The following is a 24069-nucleotide window of genomic DNA, read 5'->3' as shown; positions in this document are numbered from 1 at the left end:
GAAACCTTTCCCAATCCCTCTTAATTGCAATGCCTTCCCTCTGTTAATAATTTTCTATTTATCTTACATATACCTTATTTTGTATATATTTGTTTGCATGTTGTCTCCCCCATTAAGTTTGTAAACTCCTTGAGGGTAGAGATTGTCATTTTCCCTCTTTTTATATCCCCAGTGCTTAGCAGGGTCCCTGGCAAGTAGTAAAAAATTAATAAACATTTATAATAATAATTAACATTTATTGATTCAAATTAAATGACTTACCCAGGATCACACAGTTAATAAATATTTTAGGCTAGATTTGCATTTAGATCTTCTGACTATGGGCCCTATACTTTTTCTGTCCACTTTGTCACCTAGTTGCCTCATAAATGAGCCTTTCTAAAATTATTGATTTATATTTAATGTTCTTTTTAAATTTTGAGTTCTGGATTCTCTCCCTCCTGCCCCTGCTTCCTCCACTCAGTAAGAAGGAAAACACTATGATCTTATATATACATATGAAGTCATGCAAAACACTTCCATATTAGCCACATTGGAAGACCATAAAATAAAGAAGGTAAGAAAATTATATTCCAATTTATGCTTGGGATTTATTAGTCCTCTGTGGAGGTGGATAGCATTTTTTCATCATGAGTCCTTTGGAATTGTTTTGGATTACTGTATTTATTGGAGTACCTAAGTCTTTCACAATTGATCATCATTACAGCAATGCTGTTACTGTGCTCAGTGAGCTCCTGGTTCTTCTCACTTTACTTTGCATTGGTTCATTTAGGTCTTGTCACGTTTTTCTGAAACCACCTCCCTCATTATTTCATACAGCACAATAGTAATACTTCACAATCATATACTACAACTTGTTTTTCACCACTATAAAAGGTTTCTGTTAATATCTTTGTATATATTGGCCCTTTTCCATTTTCTTTTATCTCTTTGGTGTATAGACCTAGAATGGTATTGCTAGATCAAAGGGCATGCACAATTTTAGAGCCTTTTGGGCATAGTTCTATATTGTTTTCTAGATTAGTTACTGGTGGCTGTTGTCCAGTTATTTCAGTTGTGTCCAGCTCTTCATGACCCCATATGGGGTTTTCTTGGCAAGGATACTGGAGTGATCTGCCATTTCCTGCCCCAGATCATTTTAGAGATAAGGAGCTAACGTGAATGTTATAAGTGACTTATCCATGGTCACATGACTAATAAGTGTCTTAAGGCCAGATTTGAACACATGAAGGTGAGTCTTGCTTATTTCACACCCAGCACTCTATTCGCTCTTCCACCTAGCTGTGGACATTGTTGTTGTTTAGTTGTTTCAGTCATGTTTGATTCTTTATGATCCCAGTTGGAATTTCCTTGGCAAAGATACTGGAGTGGTTTGCCATTTTCTTCTCCAGTTCATTCTACAGATGAGGAAACTGAGTCAAACAGACTTAAATGACTTGTCTAGGGTTACACAGCTTTGAAGTGTCAGAGGCCATATTTAAACTGAAGTTCTGACCTCAGTGTCAGAACTCTTATATGTGGTGCCATCTAGCTGCCCCAAAGCACAGTATGGTTGGACCAATTCCCTGTTCCACCAGTAAGTAGTTCTTTAATGTACCTATTTTTCCTCATCCCCTCCAGCATTTGTCATTTATGATAGGTGTGAGTTGGTACCTTAAGATAACTTAAAAGTTATTTCAAGTTGTCTTTTCTCTAATCAATAAATTTATTTGGAGCATTTTTTCATATGACTATAGATTGATTTCTTCTGAAAACTGCCTTTTCATCACCTTTGACCATTTATCAGATGGGGAATGGCTCTTTTATAAATTTTTATATTTTATAAATATTTTATAAATTTGGGTCAGTTCTCTATATGTTTGAGAAATGAAGCTTTATCAGAAAAACTTATTGTAAAATTTTAAAATATAACTTCATTGTCTATGGTGCCTTTTAGCATAATGTAGTAATGTAATTTTCCTGATTATCTCTTTTATTTAAGTTTATTCATACTTTTACTCTGTCTGACATAGTGATTGCTACCCCTGCCGTTTTTACTTCAGCTGAGGCATAATGGATTTTGTATGTCTCATACATAACATCTTGTTAGATTCTAGTTTCTAATCTGTTCTGCTTTCTGCTTCCATTTTATAGATTAACTCATCCCATTCACAGTTAAAATTATTAGTTACATATTTCCCTCCATCCTATTTTTCTTCTGTTTATTCTCGTCTCTCTTTATCCTCTCTCTTCTCAAAAGTCTGTTTTGCTTCTGACCTCTGCCTCCCTTAGTCTGCCCATCCTTTTATCATTGTCCCCTTCCCTAGTATCTTTTATCCTCTTCCTCTCCAATTTCCTTATTGGATAAGATAGGTTTCTATACCCAACTGAGAGAGAGAGAAAGGGAGAGGGGGAGAAAGAGAGAGAGAGAGTATTCTGTTTTTTAACCAATTCAAAAAAGAGTGAGTTTCCTTTTTTTTTGGAGGGCAGTTGGGGTTAAGTGACTTACCCAAGGTCACTCAGGTAGTTTTTGTGTTAAGTGTCTGAGGCCAGATTTGAACTTGAGTCCTCCTGACTCCAGGGCCAGTGCTCTATTCACTGCGCCACTAGAGTGAATTTCAATCATTGCCCACACCCTCCCTATTTTTCCCTTTGTTATTAGGCTCTTCCTTGTGTGCATCTTTTATGTGATAAAGTTTTCCCCATTCTAACTCTCCCTTTCCCCTTCTTCCCAGTGCATCCCTCTTTCTCACCCCCTTTGCTTTTTGGGAGATCATTCCAACATAATCGACTCATACTTGTGCCCTCTGGTTAGGTAGACTCCTGAATGCCTTACTGATGAGAAATAATTAGGAGTTGTATTAAGTCCTTAATAATTTCTCTTTCATGTTTACCTTTTTATGCTTTCCTTGACTCTGTGTTTGAATATCAGATTTTCTATTTAGCTCCAATCTTTTCATCAGGAATGCTGGAAAGTCCTCTCATTAAATACCCATTTTTCCCCCAGAAGGATTATGCTTATTCTCTATGCTTATGCTTATATCCTGCCTCCTTTTCTTTCTGGAGTATCATTTTCCAAGCCCTCTCCTCCTTTTAACTTGCATACTGCTAAATCTTATGTGATCCTGACCATGGCTCCACAATATTTGAACTGTTTATTTCTGACTGCTTGCAATATTTTCTCCCTAACCCTGAGAGTTCTGAAATTTGACTATAATATTCCTGGAAGTTTTTAATTTTAATTTGGATCTCTTTCAGGACATGGTTGGTGGATTCTTTCAGTTTGTATTTTACCCTCTAGATCTAAGATATTGAGACAGTTTTCCTTGATGAGTTCTTGAAGCATGATGTTGAGATTCTTTTTTTGGTCATAGCTTTCAGATAGTCCAATAATTCTTAAAGTAAAACAACAATATTGTAAGGACAATCAACTCTGATCAATATAGGAACCAGTCACAAATCAACCTGCTGTCTGCCTCTAGATAGAGAACTGATAGACTCAGAATGCAAATGGAAGCATATTTTTGTTCCTTCTTCTTTTTGGGAGGGGGGTGGTCAAACATGGCTAATGATGGAATTTATTTTTCATAAATCTACATATTTGTAATGAACTTTGTTTGTATGACTGCACCAGCGATCCTCTCAAATCCTCCAGAATATGCTGATCTGCACAGATAATGGAGTTTTTCATCAGGAGTTCCTTATATCAATGAATTCGCATGTCCAGTCAAACAAAATATACTATACCATTTGATTAGTTTAATAGTAACCATCTTAAGTGTTGGACTTATGTAATAAATGATCTTTCAGTTTCTTAAATGAAGAACAACTTAAACTCTCTTTATCTAGACTCCTTTCTGAGTGTTGGATAAGGTTCTTTTACCTAAACATGACACCACTTAGTTCCAGTGCCCAGCACAGGCTTTTCAGCATCTTCATTTGTTTTATATCTGGATACATCCCCACTTCCTACTTTCCTTAGTCTGTGTGTGAAAAGTCCCATTATCTTTTTTAATTGGGAAGTACATCTTAGAATTTAGACTAATATTGTCCATCTGGAGAATGTTTAGAGGTTTGTGATTTCATAACAAATATTAATAGGTGCTTTAGAGCTACATATGATACTGTTGTTTTGACCTTGCAGTCGCTCGACTCTCTTGGCCCTCATCATACTGTTTGGCCTTGACTAGTTTTTATTACTAGACAATTACATTCACAACCTTATATGGAGGGATTATAGTGAGTGATTTGTGGAAATGTTAGTTTAAAAATAAACTTGCATCTAGATCCTTTCCTGAGCCCTTTACAGCAAGTAAACTCCCAATTATTGTTTCATAAGCAGGATTTGAGTAACCTGTGGTTGCCACCTGGTGCTTTCTCTTTGTGGCTCCAGGCTGGTGTAGGGTAAGACGGGGAGGTTTTCTGTCTTTTCCTCATAGGACTAACTGCTAAAGGTAATCATGAAGCTGATTGTGATATTATATCCAAAGTTCTACTTTAGGAATAAGAACAAGTTTAGTCAGTAGATCTATCACAAAATTTTCTATTTATAAGATTTTAAAATGGATACATCCATATAGTATTGTACTTTCTAATTCTCAGTATGATCCCATAATTTTCAAGTTTTTTCCTACAACTCTCAGAACTTATCGTCAACACAGGTAAGTTATATTTATTGTACAGTTTAATACACTTCAAAATTACACTTCAGAATATTATGATAGTGAAAATTATATAGCCATCAGAAAGCAAAATGAAATCTTATTCCTATTCCTGGATATGATTAGTCTCATGCTACTTTTTAATTAATCAAACGTCAAATTTATTTAAAATGGATAAATCATCATCTATCATTCCCTAAACTTGTCAAGGATATTTAAGGACCAAATTTAGAGTTAAGCATCATATCTTAAAACATGCAACTGAGGAAGAAATGAAAACCTAGGACAATTCTGCAAAATTTCCTTTACTAAAAGTTTACAATGTCATTTTCTAACTAAGGAAAGAAATATGGCAAAAAGAATACTCTTTAATTCTCTAGAGCTATAATAAAGTCCCCTTAGTGTCTGATGAAATCTGATGAAAATACATCAGGGAATAAAACCATTAGTTTAGCTGCTATAAACCAATTTCCCTAAAGAACCAATTAGAACTCTTGTAACCTGAAAGAGTGACTCTATTTTACTTGATGTAAAATTGTCTTGGATTCCTTTTTTTTTTTCTTTAAGTAAAGTCCAGTTTAATTGGACACACACACACACACCATCCCCCCCTCTCTGGGATTGGGGGGGGACAATTCTAAATTGTTTTTAAATTGAGATTTTTAAAAATTTACAAAGCATAGTTACTATTAGACTAAATTATTTTAATGTCTCTTTCGCTTCTATTATTCAATAAAAGTTTTTTATTTTTCTCACTTAGATGATAATTTGCTGAATTCAATTAAACAGTTTCACTGAATTCTCAATGTTCAGTCTTGTGCTGAAACAGAGAATGATATTGAAACAGATTATGTTCTGCTTCTACCCTCGAGGAGGGTTTTTGTCTTTGCCTGTTATTATCACGCTTCTTTGTTTGTGATTTGTTTCTTTTCTTTTTTTTAATTTAACTTTATTTAATTACTTTGAGTTTACAACATTCAGTTCCACAGTCCCTTGAGTTTCAGATCCTCCCACCTCCCTCACCACTCTCCCCCCCCCCCAATGGCGCTCTCCCCCTCATGGCGGCATGCAATCAAATATAGGATCTCCAAATACCTTCACATTAAACATTAGTAAGTTGTAAAGAAGGATTATAACCAATGGAGTGAACAGTGAGAAAGAAGAAACAAAACAAAATTAAAAGAAAGCAAGTAGTTTGCTTCAATCTGCTTCAGACTCTAGTTCTTTCTCTATATGTAGACATCTCTTTCCATCATGAGTCTTTTGGAGTTGTCTTATAACCTTGTATTGCTGAGAGGAGCTTGTGACTTGTTTGTGTTTTCACAGGGTATCTTACCCATATATAGTGATTTTCTAGTAGAGAAATAGCTAACATAAATTAAGGATTTTTATATAAAAAGACTGGTTTGAGGAGATGATCAGGGTATTAATTATTGATTGGACAACATGTATAAAATCTGCTGAATTTTAGGTTTTTGATATTCAGAGGTTACAGATCAAAAGAGATAGACCAAGAAAACATAACTGAACATGCAGTAACTTTGCTTGTGTAATCCCATGCATTTCAAGATTATTTTGAATAAAATCTGGTGTGAAGAAAGAATATTGGATTTTGTGTTAGAGAACCTAAATTCAAATCCCAGTTCTACTATTTAGTAGCTGTATGACCATGGGCAAGTCACCCTCATGGGCTGGCCTCAGTTTTCTCATCTCTAAAACTAAGGATTTGTAGTAGACGACCTATCTCTAAAGTCCTTTTAAGTTCTAAATTTTAGGATCCTATTATTAGAAGATTAATACCTTTGAACGTGAGATTATGGGAGATTAAACACTTTCAGATCCTTTAGTCACACTGGGCTGCTATGCAAGCTTCCTATGGGACCACCTCAAATGAGGAATGTTAACTTGATGGAAATCAGTGCCATTTTAATGCAGAATTTTAAGAGATAATTAAAAACACTATCACTACATATAGCTAGTCAGTGGCTGACTTGTGCTGCTGTTGTTGCTGTTTATTAAAAGAGCTAAAATTATTAGGGCCATAGCATTTATAGTATTCAGATGAATGGAACAGATGTAGAATTTAGACATAGAGAGGTGAACTTGCCAAAAGGTCACACAGGTAATCGTAGCAGAACTAATTCAGAGCTGGGACACAAGATTATAAATCATGGCCCTATTCTTCCATTGGTGAGTTGTTCTAGGAACCTCTATATGGGGCCCAGATGAGCAGGCCTTTCATTCTCCAGATTTCATAACCATGATCCAGTGCTCTCTTTGCTGCACTACAGTCTCCTTATTTACTGTGCATCATTATTTCTTTGTAGTTATTTTCTCTTGTGAATTAAGAACTCTTCCATTGTTTTTCTGTCATTTTTGATCCTCTCCCATTCCTTTAATTTTCGATTTAAAGCCTTCTTGATCAAGTTATTGTCTCTAGCCAAACATTTGTCAGTTCTTCTTGCTAGTAATATATCATTATACTCTCTTAGCCAGTCATCCTTACCCCCACACCTTCCCTCCAAAAATAAAAATCTTAGTCTTTGACTATTATTTATGTTTCATTTCTCAAGTCCCAGCCTTATATTGGAAAAAAGTAAAAATATTACCTGCATTCCCATAGCCTTCAGTTAGACACTAGAATCCATAAAAGATATCTCTAATGGGATAACTCCCAAACTACATATCCAGCCACCATATATCTCTAACCTCCAGTCCTTATTCCAACTACTTGCTGTCATTTCCACCTGAGCATTTTTACTGGTAGGGATCTCAGTTCAACAGATCAAAAACAGAATTCATCTTTCTCCCTAAATCTATTAATTCCTTCAACATCCTTCTCCATTTGTCCTGACAACATCATCCTTCTAATCATCCAGTCTGTTTCCTTACCTGTAAAATGGGAATAATATTTATATTCTCTTCCACTTTTGGGCGATGAGTAAATAATTTAAAAAATTATTTTTTATTTTTTTAAAGTGACATTATTATAATCAAAGTCTTTGGCACAGTCAGATGTCTCAATTTCAGAACTGTATGTTGTTTTATTAATGGCCAGGACACTAAAGATGATGCATCTTCCTTTCAGCTGCTCCCTAGGGACTCACCAGGCCTTTCTATCTGACTCGAAGTAGAACCTTTTTCTATGCGTTGTATTCCCTTATTGGAATGTGTATTCTTTGAGAACAGGGACTTTTTATGTTTATATCCCTAGCACAATACTTTATACTTAGTAAGCCCTTAATAAATGTCTATTCATTAATTGATTTTTATTGGAATATATCCTGTCAACTTTTTACACATGATCCAAGAAGGCATAATACCTCTCAGATATCCAGATTTGGCTTCCCTCTTACCATTTCTCTGTCATTAAGAAGTCCCCAACCCCATTACCCCTTGGGGCCAGTAATGGGTTTCCTTATACTTGTCAGGACCTGACAGCTCCTGGCTGCTCTGTAGAGAATGCTGCTCCCACTCCCCATAACCCCTACCTACCCCTGTGTGGGGGTAATCCATATAATTATTTTTTTTAGCTCTAGTAGTTCCCATTTTTATAATTTTAGTTCCCTTTCTACTGATAATAAATTGTCAGAAACAGTAGGAGTCAGGTTTCCACAGAACTGTTAGATGTTACTAAAGTAAAATAAAGGAATTTAGCAGATAGCAGGTGGACCTGACCAATAAGAAAACAGACAGCAGCCTGGGGACTCTCAGATCAGGATAAGGACAGATCTGGTCTAAACCACTGAGGGGTCAATGACCGGGTATTCCAAAGTTACTATTGTGCTTGCTTGATAAACCTCATGTATATTATCTGACATGCCCAGCATAGAATTAGAGAGGGATGGATGATAATGTATGATGATGTATGGGAAAATTGAAACCCTGAAGAGAACAAACAAATCCATTCTCTGAAGGAAGAGTCTGCACTGCACTAATGACATAAAACTTCCCTTGCTTTTGTATCATCTGCTCCTCCTTCCAAAAGGAGAATGGCATTCACTTCCGGCCAGAGGTGTTTAATTCCTCTGGACTTCTCAATAACTTCTGATATCCCAAATTTTGGTATCAACAGTGTTTGTGTTTCTAACATAGTGGAGAGGAGATGCATTTGAGGGTTAGTGTAGAGAAAGAAATGATAAAATTTGGCAATTGGATATCTAAAGTGAAAGAGGAAGAAGGAAGGGGTGATATCGATTGCAAATTTGGGTGACTTGGAAGGATGATGTTGCTCTGGATAGCAAAGTTCAGAACAGACAGTTTGAGAGAATAAATGAGAGAGTTTTTGATGCCCAAGGGACATTTTTCTAATTTACTTTGTGAATTATTTCTTCCATCCTATCTACTTCATCATTTTTCATAAACCATGCTATAAAGAAACATTCCTCTAGCCCACATACAAATATGAAGAAGTGATTAAGTTATTAGTGAGTGAGCGCCTATAGCACAAACTCATCATTTTTCTGGAGAACTTTCCTTACTGCTCAGACTTCTTGTATTTCAAATGAGGCTCTCCTTGGAAATTTCTCTTGATGAGCTCCCAATCTTCTGGGGGCTTTTGAGGTGACTATTCTTTCAGCCATCCCCTCTGTTTAAGTATTTTATTTTAGGTTTAGTTTGTTCAGCCAGATATCCTGCCTCCTTTTAATTCCATTAAACTATTGCTATACTATGTCAGGAAACCACAAAGACTTTTGACAAGATATTCAGCTTTCTCAGTTAGCTCTTTCTCACCTGTGTTGTCAGAATCTGATTTCTACCAGACTGTTTTCCATTTTTTCCAGTAGTTTTTGTTAAATAATGAGTCCCCCAGTAACTACAATATTTGGTACTCATGTTTTTCGAGAACTTAGGCTTTCTAAAAGAATACAGTAGAGTTTCTTGGACTTAGTTAAAGCTTTTATTTTTTTCTGGGATTAGAGAATTGTTATACTCTGCTTAATACTTCCTACATCAGAAGAAACTTTAAGGTTTATAGCGTATATACTGTTTGCCTTCCTACTGCTTTGAAAGAATTGATGGTATCCTTGAACTTGAAATGACCTTGAGGTTACCAAATCTGTCATTCTGCTTTCCCAAATAACTAATTATGTGATTGCATATATCATTATTTATGGAGAGTCAGCAAGACCAGAATCTTTGTTGAACATTTATATCTAGCATTTTCAGTCTGTCTACATATATAACAAATATTAAAGCTAAATGTTGCACATATTAAATCTTCCTTCACTTTTAAAGTTTATTGGGTTGATAGTGGTTAAAATAAGTGTTTTGAGCTAAATTGAATCGACAATTTGATAAGTGCTTTGTTTTCATTTGCTATTGATTAATATTGGTGATGTTACACATTTTAAATACAACCTAAATGATACTAAATATTCCTAGTGTTAACTATTATAAGACATTTTAAGTAGAAGGGGTGGGGGGAAAGATTTTTTTATAGAAGTATGAAGCAGTTGAGAATCTTTATGGCCATGTGCTCAGACTGAGATGAGATGGGGTGTGGGTCTGGGTGTGCTTGTGTGCAAGAGCTTTATAAACTTTCAGGTGCTATATATAGGATGCTGGGTGTCATCATAATCATTCCCTGACTTTGGTCATTTGTAGACAGCACCTTTTCCTCTATTGCCTTAATCACAAGTTTTGTCTCATAAGATCATAATACAATTCTAGAAATGTAATGGCTTTTAAAGGCAATGAAGCCTAGTACCCATTTTTTTTTTTTTTGGCTTTTTGGAGGGCAATTGGGGTTAAGTAACTTGCCCAAGGTTACATGGCTAGTTATTTTGTGTGGGTGTTGTGTCTGAGGCCGGAACTGAACTCAGGTCCTCCTGACTCCGGGGCCAACGCTTTACTCACTGCACTACCTAGCCACCCAAACTTTTTTTGTTTTTTGCTTTTTGGAGGGCAACTGGGGCTAAGTGACTTGCCCAAGGTCACAGGCTAGTTTTGTGGTGTGTGTGTGTGTGTGTGTGTGTGTGTGTGTGTGTGTGTGAAGTGTCTGAGGTTGGATTTGAACTCAGGTCCTCCTGACTCCAGGGATGGTGCTCTATTCACTGGGACACCTAGCCGCGTTAAGGAAAACGATGCCCAAAGATGGTAATGACCTGTTAAAGATCACACAGAAGTGAGCATTGGAGGTGGAATTTGAGCTCAAAGCCCTTTCAGAGCCCTTTCCCTTATATCACTTTTCCCTGTTAGTCTATTAGTTGCTTATTAGCACATGATTTATGGAAATTTTGAAGTTAAGATATGCTACATTTTTATATTTTAAAAATACTTCGTAATTATGAATGCTTAAAATCAAATCCTAATCATTTCTTTTTTTCCTTCCTGTTTCTTAAACAAGTTTGTGGAAGGTAAGTAGCAACATTTCACATTTATTCACATTTTAATAAAAAACCTTGAATTAACAGGGCTTGAAAAGGGGTCCTAAGGGTTCCCAGGGGCTATAAAAAGAGGGTTGGTGTTAATCTTGTTCATAGTTGGTTAAGCTTGGCACCACTTTTAATTCTTTCATATTTGTAAGCAGCTGATGTTGGTTTAAAAATCTGTTGTCTTCTTTCCTTACTGCAAGATCCTTCCTGTAAATCTCAGAAGCCTAAGAAAACTTTTGTGACCTAATTCAGTGTCACAAGTGCAGTCCTGATCCACTTTCTTAGGAGCCCTACTAAAACTCCTTTCTGGAATCTTTATTTCTTGGATCCATTTCTAGGCACTAGTGAAAGCCTTGTGACTGGCAGGAGATAGGGGAACGAGGAGTTTAGTGAGCACTTCTCAGTAGGAGAGGAATGAGCCATCTTGTCCAACAGTGAGAGAACTTGATAGGTCAGGGAAAAGCAGCCTGGGCTGTGTGAAAGAGGGAGCCAAGGAAGATATTTCTAGAGAACTCAGGACAGTAACATCAGTAGTTGGTCAAGTGAGATAGTCCTATAGAAATAAATTATTGCAGAAGCCACTAGCTGGGCTTTATTGAGAGGGAGCCAGTGGTGACATGTTAACCCTGGGAAGGCTAGAATCCGCATTAAACCTCCTTTTTGCAATTGAATTTTTAGAAAATCGAAGGCAAAGAAGAAATCCAAGGATAAGTCGAGGACAGCCTGACAGCTGTGTTTTGAGTAGTGATGATGAAGAAACAAGAGACAATGATGTGTATGTGACAGAAAATCCACCCAGAGAATCAGTTGTTCTGGGAGAAGAAACATCAAGCATAAGGTATGTACTCTGATATTTTCTCTGCATATGTGATATATAGAAATACATGAAAATATATAAAGTAAGCATATAGTCTTTTGAAAACTAACAGTTTTCATTATGTTAAGTTTATCTGTCTTGTGTCTAATTTATTTGATTATATACTTAACTGAATCTTTCTCTCATAACTAAAGAGAAAGATCTGTTTTGGGCTCATCTCTGGGGATATTATGAAATAGTTGCTTTTAGGACCTGTGATTTCAGTAATGTCAGTGTTGCATCCAGTGTAGATAGCAACACTTCTACATCTTAGTAGGTAGTTTTTGTGATTGCTTTGGCTAAAAAAATGGTGGTTAGCCTTCTGATAATGAATGCCTCTGCACAACTGGATTGATTTTTGGACAGCAGACAGAGTTTGTTATGAGTCTTATGGCTTGAAGTTTTTCTAGTTGGATGAAACTTTTGCTATACTGGCATAGCTTTTGAGAACCCCTACATGAGAACCCCTGTGATAAGATAACAAAATAGTACTTTGTGGGATATTTGAAACACACGTGGGTGAATCTCTGATCCCATTAAGGTTTGAATTCCCTTTGGTGCTGCAGATTACAAACATTCCATGCCTTCTCCTATTGGCTTCATCTATGTCCTCCCATGACCCTTTGCTAGGGCGTCTGGTCAGAATACTGGGGGCTTTCCTCTAGGTCTCTTGACTCTGTGTGGGTACCAGTGGAGCATATGTGCTCCATCTATTATAATTCCATCTTGCTTTTTGACCACCCCACTTTCTCTTCTTTGTCATGTATCTTGATATCTTTGCTGCTGCCTTTTGCATGCAGTTTGTAATTGGTCATATGTTGCACCTCATCTGTACTCACTGTATGTCCATCTACCTTTTTAGTGACCTGCAGTTTTTAAAATAGAATAATATTTCATGATACACAGATAGAATTAACCAGAAGAATACTGATGTTAAAAATACAGGTTTTTGTTTCAAGGAAAAGTTTAAGGTCATTGAAAATGATACTATTCAAATACAATCTGGCCTGCCATCTTTCTTTTTCATCTTTTTTTAGTTCTGGTCTACACTTTACTGTTCATCTGCAGTGTCTGTACAAAATATATAAGGATGGACCAGCTTCATGTGATTTATTTCTGTTGTAATTATGGGTATTTTATTTCATGCATTTAAAAAAAATTGTTCTGAGGAATCCATAGGTTTCACAAGACTGCCAGAGAGGTCAGTGACACCAAAAAAGTTAAGAACCTCAGGTCTAGACAATTGGTATTCTTTGACTTGGTGGATATAATGATCTCATTTGAAGGTTCTGATGTAATTGGATTGCCCCATCATCATTCACAGCCACTTGATGGGCCTACCATTTTTAGAGAATCCCTATTTGTGTTTTGTTCTAGACATCCTTTGACAGTGTAGATACTTTTGGAAAGCTTATATCTGTCTCCTTATTGAATAACTTTCTTGATATTGATCAGAGGGTCATTGAACCAAGTGACCTCTACTGTTGGATCTATTAAGAAATCTTGGATGATTTTGAATATGCATGAGAGATGATTTGTTAGAAGAAAACCATTTAAATGGCACTTTGCCTTATTAAATCAGATGGGTTTTTTTTTTGGTAGTCTGCAAACAAGCCTAATTGGCTCCGTCCATAAAAATGTAGTTATCTATAAGATTATTTGTGAAAGTCTGCTTGTCCTCATACCTTCAGCAAGGGATCTTTCTATGAATTATTTCATAAAGATTTTGTAAAAAATGGAATAGTAAGTACTGGAATCTTTAGCTGTTGGTGTTTTTCTTAATTGACCTTTGCTTTTTATTATTTTTTATAATTTAAGGAAACTGAGGCCCAAAGATGGTAATGACCTGTTAAAAATCACACAGAAGTGAAGGTTGTCCATGTTGTTGTCAGTGCTTTTGGCATCCACTCTTATTTTAGATGGCTTGAAAATTGATTACTTACATCTTCAAAACATTTGATGCCACCAGCATAGACCTCTGTTCTGTACTTTGTCTAATCTAAGTCTTTTTCCATCTTTGTTCTCATAGAATCCTAATTTGATAGATTCACTTAGAGTAGATCTCGATAATCTATTGTTGGTGTGTCTATTTTCCTCTCAATTTCAGTTTTAAATACTTTTAGGATCAATTAATCAATCCTTTATTGAGCATCTCCTTTTCATCAGGCACTGTGCTAGGCTCTGAAGATGTAAAGAATACCATTTGTCTCCCTACCCTTAAAGGATCATACATTCTGCCAGAAAAGGTAGTATGGATATCTAAAAGTATTTAGAAAATAAATATAATAATTTGGGGAGGCACTAGCAACCAGCTTTGAGGAGATCAGGAAAGACATATTGTGGAAGATAGCATTTCAGCTGAGTTTTGAAGAAAATCAGTGATGTTCAGAGGTAGAGGTGAGGAAGGAGTGCATTTCAGGTATGGGGGAGAGCTAAAAGGCATCACTACTTGCCAACTTAGATATTTCAAACTGGATGTGCCAGAGGTATTCCATACTCACTATGTACAAAACTGAACTCTTTTTCTTTCCCTTCAAACCTAGTATCTTCAAAAGTTCCCTATTCTTTCACTCTCTCAGGTTCATTAGTTTTCTTCTCTTTCCTGAAACAGCCGTCACCTCAATTCATTCTTTTATTACCTTTTTCTTAGATTTTTGCAGCAACCTCCTTATTGGTCTCTCTGCTTCAATTCTTTCCCTAAGCATTGCAGACAAAGTGATTTTCCTTAAGGGGCAGATCAAGACTCCCCTATGTGCAATCAATTCTAGTGGTGCCTCTAGGCTGAAATATTAAACTATAGTTGAATGACTGCCTCTGTTTAATTTTTAAAACCTTTAAAAAAAACTTGCCCCAGAGGCAGCTAGGTGGCACAGTGAGTAGAGCATGGGTCCTGGAGTCAGGAGGACCTGAGTTCAGATTCGACCGCAGACACTTAATACTTACTAGCTGTGTGACCTTGGGCAAGTCACTTAACCCCAGTTGCCCTGCCTTCCCTCCCCCATAAAAAAGACAAAAAACAAACAAAAAACCCCCAAACTTGCCCCAACTGTCTTTTCAACTTCATTGTACATTCTTCCCCTCTCCCTACACACATTTATATTTTCTCTCCTCCTCTTCCTCTGCCTGCCCCTCTTTCTCTCTTACATCTCTGCCCCTTCCCCCTCTCTCTGTCTTCCTCTCTGATCCCGTGAAACTGACTTTCTGGTTTCTCACACAGGGCATTCCACCTTCCATCTTTGTGTCTTTGCACTGCCTATCTCTCATGTCTGAAATACACTCACTTCTCACCTCCATGTCAAATAATCTCCCTGTTCCTTCAGGATGAAGCTCCAATACTACCTTTACTTGAAGCTTTTCCCGATCCCCTTCCCAGTCTCCTACCCTGCCACTCCCCTAATTGTCCACTGCCTTTCTCAAATCTCCCTGTATTTAACTACTTTGTATTTATTTGTATATATTTAAATATATACAGATAGTTATCCCTTTAGTAAACTCACATTATACAAATTTGGCCTTAATTAAAGAATTCTGAAGAAAATCCATGTTGCATTGCAATTATAGATTTGACAGAGATGAAACATTGGAAGGAAACTGGATTGTAAAATTAGCACAAGAATTAGAGCTAGAAGTAGATGAGGACTTGATTGAGTCTCTTGGAGAAGACCTGACAAAGGAACATCTGCCTGAGCTGCTGGTTGCACAGGTTGCAGAAGGAGAAAGGAAAGCTTTGGAACCCAAGGGCAAACCCCAAAGTTCACACCAGTACAGGTGGCAGAAGCATTTCATCATTTGAGTGAAATTTTTTCTTGTGTTGAAAAGATGGATCCAGATACTTCAAGATTTTTCAAAATTCAAAGACTAGATGAGGTTATATAATATCGTTTGTTGCCATCAGATATATGAGACAAAAAAGAGAGCCACTGTCCAAACATCTCTTGATAGCTTTGTTTAAAAAGTTGCAGAGCAGCCAACCACCAGTGATAAAAGCTAGATGCAGTGGGTGGGGGAGAAGCAGTATACTGCATACCTGTATTAACTTTACTGTGCAGACTTTATCATTAACTTTACCTTTCATTTCATAATTCTGCTTATTATCATGGCACAGTGTTTAATAAGTCTATGTTACAGTATAGCTTATGACTTGCATAAAGGTATTCTTTTGTATATACCTTTGTTATCTAGACTAAGTGAAGTGGGTGAATAGGAGCAAATTTACTAGGGGTTTTCACTTGGGGTCTGCAGAACTTAAAGTGAGAGCTGTCTGTGCTTGTCTTCTCTATTTGGAATGTAAATTCCTCATATATAGAGATTTCTCATTCTTTGTACTTGTATCTCAATTACAGGACCTGGCACATATCAGGTGCTTAAATAAATGTTTGTTGGTTAATTGTTTCATGATGATGTATGGATTTTGCATGTATTTTTATGGTGGCTTTGGGGTTTTGTCCCATTACCTTGTTTGTTAAAAGTGTATTACGGTTTTGTGGTAGTTTTAGAAAAACCTTAGACTTCCAGGGTTGGTAGCTATGAAAGATGATTGTGACTTCTGCCTACTTTGAATCTGAAGAGGTTAGAACTGAAAGGAATTACTTTTATTAGAGTAGGATTTACTACTCACCCACATTTATCACAGCCCTGCTGGCACTGATCACACGAGAAAGTGTGAATTTATGGTGCTCTTATTATGAAATTCATTACTAATCTAGTAAAGAGAAGGATATCAGATCAAAAGTGAGTTTACTTAATAACAAAGTAAGTAGAGCTTGTTACTGTTTGTTTTTAATTGCTCAAGGATAGGCATTTCATCAGCTATCCTTAATCCTTTCTTCCTTTTAGAGTTATGTTAGAGTTGAAATTCCTATAAACACCTAATTTGAGTCACCATTAAAGAAGTGGTCAGTTATTTTGTAGAGTAGGTATTTTCTACGTGCATGACCTTGTGTCTTTGTCCTCGACCACCCCACTTTAGAAAGACCTTGGGAAAACTTTTGGGATTGAGCAGGTTATCTGAGCCACTCCTTTCCATTTATTATGCCAAGCAAATTGTTGTTAATTGTTGCTGATGATCCCCTTTGGGCCTTTACCTCTTGACTAAGAATCAAAAGGAGACCTAAGATCCTGGAGGATGAGGATAATTTGTAAATTAAGTGATGTAGAACTTGCTCTTTTCCATACTTGTATAAAAAGAGAAGTCGTTTTGCACAAATATCTCTTCCAGATCTATAAGTGTGAAATACCTTTTCTTAATTTTAAATTACAAGATAGATTTTCTACTGGGAGGGGGCAGCTTAAGTGAAACGTTTGTTTTCCCATAAGAAACAAATCTTCACATTATAGTGTGATCAAATAGTAGGTAGTTTCCATTGTTTCAGATCTTTGGTTCAGTCAAGATAGGATGTGGATAACTTTTAGTTGAAGAAAAAGCCAATGAATAATTTGAAATTGATTAAAGGGTAAATGAATTTTCTTATTCAAATCCTTTTACTTATTACTACTTCACAAATATTTCCCATGGAAGATACTTTTCTTTGGACTGAATGAGGAGTCCTTTATAGAAGAAGAGAAAGAAAATATATTTTAAAAATTTTCTACATACATAAAATCTAGATAGTTACATGTATATATATATTCTACATATACACTATGTAAAGCATTTTATAAAACTTAAAGCACTGTGCATATTCTGTAGCTATTCTATAATCTTGGGGAAAATTGGTTATTTAAGGTATCAACTACCAAGTAATGGGATTTTTTTCCTTTTGTTATAAAACTGATCCAAATCATTGTGTTTTTAGGCCTTCTGGTACTGTTAGTTGTCCAATTTGCATGGATGGATACTCAGAGGTAAGAAAACTACAACTTGTCATCTAATAAAAATATTCCCCAAAAAATGCTTCAGTGAAAGAATTACATTAGAGGGGAGGTTTTTCTTTAGAGATGAAATTACTCACTTTCAGTTTAGTCTGATCCTAAGACACCTGGAACTATCATAAAGCAAAATTAAATTACTGTGTCTGCCCAAGTTGCAGGTACTCTTATTGAAAAAATAGTATTCAGTGTCCTTTACTCTGTGTGAATTTTCTAGTTACGTTTAAACTATGTGTTCTATACTTGGTACCTGTTGGAAAAGATTGAGGATTTTAAGGAAGTCCTTTTACATTATATTGGCCTTTTATAGAAATGATCACTGTCTCTGTACAGCTTTGGAGAAATTCCAGTTTAGGATTGATTATGTCAGCTCAAGTGTTATACTGTTAAGAAAAGGATGACATCTTTGCGGAAGAGCCCTCTTTTGGACCAGCCTTAAGATTATGGTTCTTATTGACCTTTTTACTCCAAAGGGTCCCATTAGGAATGTTTTCAAAGACTGAAAACAGTGCAAGAAAGGGCCTCCTTATCCATCATTTAGTCCAGCCCCTCATTGTTTTATAGGTGGGGAAGCTGAGACACAGAAGAGGGGACTTGCCTAAAAATATACTGTTACTAGAATTTGTGTCTCTTGTACCTAGAACTACAAGTCCCAGTGGTTGGTTATCAGTAACAAAACTGTTGCCCCGTTGTTTAGCTAATTACCACCAGCATATAGCATTGGGAATGTTTTTAAGTATGAAGAACATAGCTATCTTGTAGAGACCTAGCTTCATGAATTTATCTGTTTGCTATTTTTCTAGATTTTGCAAAGTGGACGACTTATAGTCTCTACAAAATGTGGTCACGTCTTCTGTAGCCAGTGCCTCCGTGATGCCCTTAGAAATGCTAGCTCCTGCCCAACTTGCCGGAAAAAGCTGAACCAGAAACAATATCATCCAATATATATATGATATGTACTATGTTTCTCAGGACAGCCTTACGTGGATTGCAGTGAAAATGTCCTGAGGTTGTCAACATACCTGACAGTAAGGAGAACTGATTTTAAAAACGATTACCTGGGATGTTTGTTAACAGATTTTATGGTCCAAACTTAAATGTTATAAACCTAGCTTTTTGTTTTCTCACATTTGATAAGGTTGGGCTGAATTTCTGAGGGTCTGTAAAGGTTAGCTGAGCCACATGTTTTCTCTAGACAAAGTCCCTGTGTTTTGATACAGTTTCTCTGTACCATTAGGGTGTGTGAGCTCTTGGGTTTCAATGAAGTAATTGAATCTAATAATACTAAAAGAATGAAAGGTAAGACACTGGCATAGATGAGTGGCCTCCTCATACTTGTAAGGCGCATAGGTGGGAAGGGTGATTGAGTCCTACTCCCAGCAGGCCCATCTATTTCACATGCCTTGATGTAAAAAACCTGGTTTTGATTCACAGCCTAGCAGAATGAAGGATGTGACAGGCCCTGGGCCTTCCCCAGGGGAAAAGAATACACTAATGTATTGAAGAAATTGCAGAACTGCCAAAAACAAAGCTCCCCGGGTATAGCTGCTGGGTCTTCTCCACCACCACACTTAAATATAGAACAGTGGCCCTAGGTCTCTCTGAAACCTGGAAGCAAACTCACTGGAGGCTTTTAATTTTTATTATTAATTATTATTATTATGAAAGATTTCTTATTGGCAAGGCCCAGACTTTCCAAGCTTCATTTGATCATTCATTAGCCAGGTTTCTACTTCATAGAGACTCATATCATACTTTTATTTTAACTGGTGTCCTTGTCTACCTTTCCTCTTCCCTCCCATTACCTAATTAAGTAATCAGCAGTTGGTGAGCAGAGGGCTATTTCATAAAGCTGAATGCCATCTTATAGAGCTCAGTCTTTACATCACACCCCATCAGACATAAGTTTCTATCTAGCCATTTATCATTATCTGTATCATTATCATTGTGTCAGACCTTTATAAAAACTTATTTTAAATTAGTGGCATATAAAAGAATGAGTGATCCAGTCTCTGACTAGTGATAGAATTTTTTTTTTTTTGCACACAGAAATGAAACTGTATCCTAAGTGAGATTGTTGACTAGGTTCTCTCCTTAAAAGATTCAGCTTTGTAATAAAGCTTGTTGCTTTTGAAATTTTAATTGAATTGGGGCAGAAGTTTGTTCAGACTTTCACATTCCTCTGAAAGGCTGGATATTGACAGTGGCAGGAATGCCCCTTTCTACCACGTCTATCTGCTGTTCCATATTCTCAGGAATGTTGATAATGCTGTAGTGTTATAAACTTGCCCCCAAAATACAAATATGGGGCACAAAAAAAGGCTCAATTTTTTTATTGTAATAAAAATCATTTTGTGTTGTTGCCTCTTTTTCCCTTGATTGTCTCTCCATCAAGGGCTTGGGAGCAGGGGCAACAGCTCCTCTTTTTCCACATGTGTTTTGCAGGTGGTGGAAGTAGTTTGTGGCATAGCTGCTTGAGGGGAAATTAGTTCTCAGCTACTTCAGTCCAAGTTATCTCTGCCTGTTTGTTGTTAATGATATCAATACTGTTCTATTGATTTTTTTCAACCCCAGTTTAGTGGTGGGAATTAATATTTTGAATCTGTGCCTAGTTGGGATAGATTTTAAGAAACTTTTGGTGTGTGTATTTTTTTTTATCATCCATGAAACCATTTGCTTCTGATGGTCCATGCCTGTTGAGTTGATGCAGTCTTGCCTCCACACAAACATGATTCTTGTCCACTGAAAAACTCTGGGTTTTATCCTTTGTTTCTTTTTACCTGGGGAAAGCTGGTAAATTTTACTTTGTACATTGGAATTGCTTGTTCTTCACATCAGTAAAAGGTTCTTAAAATCTTGTATTCCTTTTCTATACCCTCTTAGAATTATTTACTTAAAACAAAATAAAATTTTTGTTAAGGCTGTTTAGAAAAAAGATTGTGAAGGGGCCAATTCTAGCTTTGCTACTGATAACCAACCTTAAGTTTGATGAAACAATTTACTGTATAAAACTTAATTTAAAATGAGCATTTCCCCTTTGCCACAGGAAGAAAAAGCAGTAGTTGTATTAGCAACCCTGACTTAAAAATTACATTAAATATCTTTTTTTAATTAGAGTTTGTCATATTTTTATCCATCAAGTCAAGAATAGGAGTATATTGAAGATTAATTTGGGCTAATATGTGTATAGCTTTCCTGCTCTAGCTTTAGGTTTGAATGGTATTTTTAATTAAGTTTGTACTTCTAAGTAAATATTTATTTTTGTCCTATATCGACTGTACTAATGTGTAAGATCCTTTAAAAAAAAAAGCCTACAGAATATATAGCAGGTTCTTCAGCTCATTTGTTTTGTGACTCTTGAAAAACTTTACTGCCCAATTCTAAGCTGTCGATCACAAATGTTATTGTATTATTTCATTGTAAATCTCAATTGAAAAAGTAATGTTTAGTTGTAGTTATTAGTGTAGCGCTTATAGTTTTCCAGAACTTCAAAATATAAACAGGCTGATTATGAAAAAAATCATACATTTACTTTATTTGTGTATATAGTTCTTTTTTTTGTTATTTAAATTGTATCCATGTCCATGTGTCAGGTCTGTTTTGAACTTCAGCTAAATGGTTGTTAATTAAGATGAAAATAAACCCATTAATTTGATGTACAAAGTGTACTCTTTATTTTGGCTTCTACGTTAATTTTTTTTTACCTAACTGGTATAGCCTTACTTAGTTTCATGTTTGGGTCTGGCATCGAGTAGTTTTCCCAGTCTTGTCCTGCCTTTTACTTTATTTCCCCTTTCTGCCCCTAGAAATCCTCTTCCTTTAAGGCACAGCTTCCATGAAGGCCTTACTGATTGCCTGTCTATGCATCCCCAAGCTCAAAGTGACTTCTTCCCCATGTTTTCCTAGAGCATTTTGGACTTTTCCTTTGCCCCTATAGTGTTTTACCTTGAATTATGTGTATTTCTGCACACCTCTATCGTAGTACAAGGGAGCAGAGAAGTAAAAACAGACCAGTTGATTTATACATTATTTGTTTTGATTGCATTTAAATTCCTCCTATTTCTCTACCCCCTTCTTTTTAAAGAGGGAGGCAAAAAGAAGGGAGGAAAAAGTCTGAAGTGGTGATGATAAAGGAGAAAGGAAGACAAATCCCACTAATGGTAGCAAAGGAATGACAATTGTGCTGAGTTGTCCCCACTCCTTGAGACTTGGTATCTTTAAAAAATCTTTTGGCTCTCATAAAAGATTTGTTTGAACTTATGTACAAGGAGTAGACTTACAGGAGATGATATAGTCACCAGTAAATATTAAAGGGGGATTTTTCTGAGTATTCACCTGGAACGGAGCAAAACTTGTTGAGCAGTGAGCCTTGAATTTAGGTAGCTGGAGCTGTGTTCTGAGTTACACAGTTCTCTATGAACTACCTGAGTAACTTCTGATCCTTTGACATTGCCCCCTTTAGGAGATGGTCACTTTCTTTGGAGAGAAAAAGACATGAATGTAGAGGACCTTTTAGGCTTCAACTGTTGCTCTGGCAAAGAAGTCCATGCCCACCTCAAATAGTCCCTGTTAGATTTCATAAATTTAGGTAACTGCTTGGAGCTGTATTTTCTCACAGTTTGGAAATACCATGTATGACCCAGCAGACCTCAGGGACCCCCTGGATAATGTAGCATCAACCCACAATGAACTGAAGGAATTCAGGTTGTCTGCTATGTTTTGAACACAACATAGGGAGGGCACTAGAATAACTGTAGACTCTGTACCAAGAAATCTCCTCACTACTACTTTACTAAAGCTTCTGGGTGTAATGATGATGAGATGTAACCAACCCCTAAAATTGGCCCCAAACTATTGTGATAGCAATGTCTCTGCCTCCTTTTACTTTCAGCTTAGGTAGGACTTACAAGAAGAGGAAAAAAATACTTGTTCTATAGACAAATTCAGGTCTACAGAAAATGGGGTTTGATTTTTTCCAGGTACAGAGTGACTTCAATGACCTTCATTTCAATGGAGAGAACCCAAAAGGACAAATTTCAAATAAGAGAAATGAAAAATATTAGAAGCTTGTGCCATGTAAGAAACTGCACAAACATTATGTTTTATATTCAGATCCAATTTGAAAAGTCATTCTTTTATTATTATTTGCTTTTACTCTTGTTCTTTTCTCTTATTCTGGCCAACAAGGAAAAAGGAGATGCAAGAAATAAAGAAAAAAGCTAACTCTTCTTTGCTTCAGAGAATTCTCATACAGATAAATATTCATGATTCAGGATGAGCAGATGTGGCAGCAACCATAGCAGCACAGCAGTAATACCCAGCATTGCTCAAATAAGTGTGGCATCATTCAGACTAGAACAACTCAGGTGCCTGAGACTCCAGGGTACCTGGCATTCTGTAGCCATAGAGGGCCCTTAACAGCCAGCACGCTAAACCCGAAAGCTGCAGAAGGGGTCTAACCCTGGGAGGTTCATGTCTGAAAAGGAACTGGGGGGAACCAGGACTAAACCCAGCAGGGCCAACCATCCTACCCAAAAGTACAATATAGAGTGGGGCCTGGCCTTGGCAGAAAGCCCTAAGTTAGGATCTAAAGCTGGAGAGATGAGTAAAACAAAGAAAACCAATCAGTATAAAAATTATTGTAAATAGAGATCCCCCCAAAAGGAAAAAGGATTTTTGTAATGTTACTCCAAGGAAAAAATATTTTCCAGAAGGACCACATGAATACCTGGAAGATATGAGCAAAGGATAAAAATTGGAATAAAAGCTCTGGAGGAAAGAATTGGAAGAATCTATACTATAGAAGAGAAAATAGCAAACCTTAACCAAGATACGGAATTTCTGAAAAGTTAGATTACAGCAAACAAAACAATTATAATATAACAATAAGAAACATGAGAATAAAAAGGAAATGTAATAAATCAAAATACATCTGATCTAGAAAATAGGTTGAGAAATCATTTAAGAATCATTGGACTTCCTGAAAACTATGATTAAAAAATATTGAGTACTATATTTTGAGAAATCATAATTGAAAACTGTCCAGATATATTAGAACCAGAGGGCAAATTGAAGATAGAATTCAAAAAGAGAGAGTCTCAGGAATGTCAGTAAAAATTTGGAGCTCCCACATCTAAGGAAAAAAAAAACAATACTATAAGCAATTATTAAAAAGCAGTTCTTTTATGAAGAAACTAAAGTCAGGGGTGGCGAGGTGGCATAGTGAATAGAGCACTGGCCCTGGGGTCAGGAGGACCTGAGTTCAAATCCGGCCTCAGACACTTAACACTTAGTAGCCATGTGACTTTGGGCAAGTCACTTAACTCCC

The 24069-nt window shown here is 36.4% G+C and overlaps 2 protein-coding genes across 5 annotated transcripts in view; both read left to right on the top strand.

Moving 5' to 3' along the window:
* RNF4 (ring finger protein 4) overlaps positions 1-22964 on the top strand; it is an 82494-nt gene extending 59530 nt beyond the window's left edge. For 3 of the 4 annotated variants that reach the window (XM_069070956.1, XM_069070972.1, XM_069070961.1), the window contains 3 exons: positions 11696-11855; positions 17669-17717; positions 18545-21404. In XM_069070956.1, the coding sequence (XP_068927057.1) occupies positions 11696-11855; positions 17669-17717; positions 18545-18694 (359 nt within the window). In that variant the 3' untranslated portion in view covers positions 18695-21404. Of the gene's footprint in view, positions 1-11695; positions 11856-17668; positions 17718-18544; positions 21405-22720 lie in introns of those variants that run through there. The other variant, XM_069070983.1, reaches the window with a different exon arrangement.
* Positions 11796-24069, top strand: part of FAM193A (family with sequence similarity 193 member A) — a 252632-nt gene continuing 240358 nt past the window's right edge. Inside the window, exon 1 of the mRNA XM_069070946.1 lies at positions 11796-11855. The gene's annotated coding sequence lies outside the window, so the exon portion shown is untranslated. The remainder of the gene's footprint in view (positions 11856-24069) is intronic.

Source organism: Petaurus breviceps, unplaced genomic scaffold (genome assembly GCF_028583685.1).
Source record: "Petaurus breviceps papuanus isolate PSGF00001 unplaced genomic scaffold, PetGlider_PUasm1.0 140, whole genome shotgun sequence".
Taxonomy (NCBI): domain Eukaryota; kingdom Metazoa; phylum Chordata; class Mammalia; order Diprotodontia; family Petauridae; genus Petaurus; species Petaurus breviceps.
This window is presented reverse-complemented; position numbering and strand designations above follow the sequence as displayed.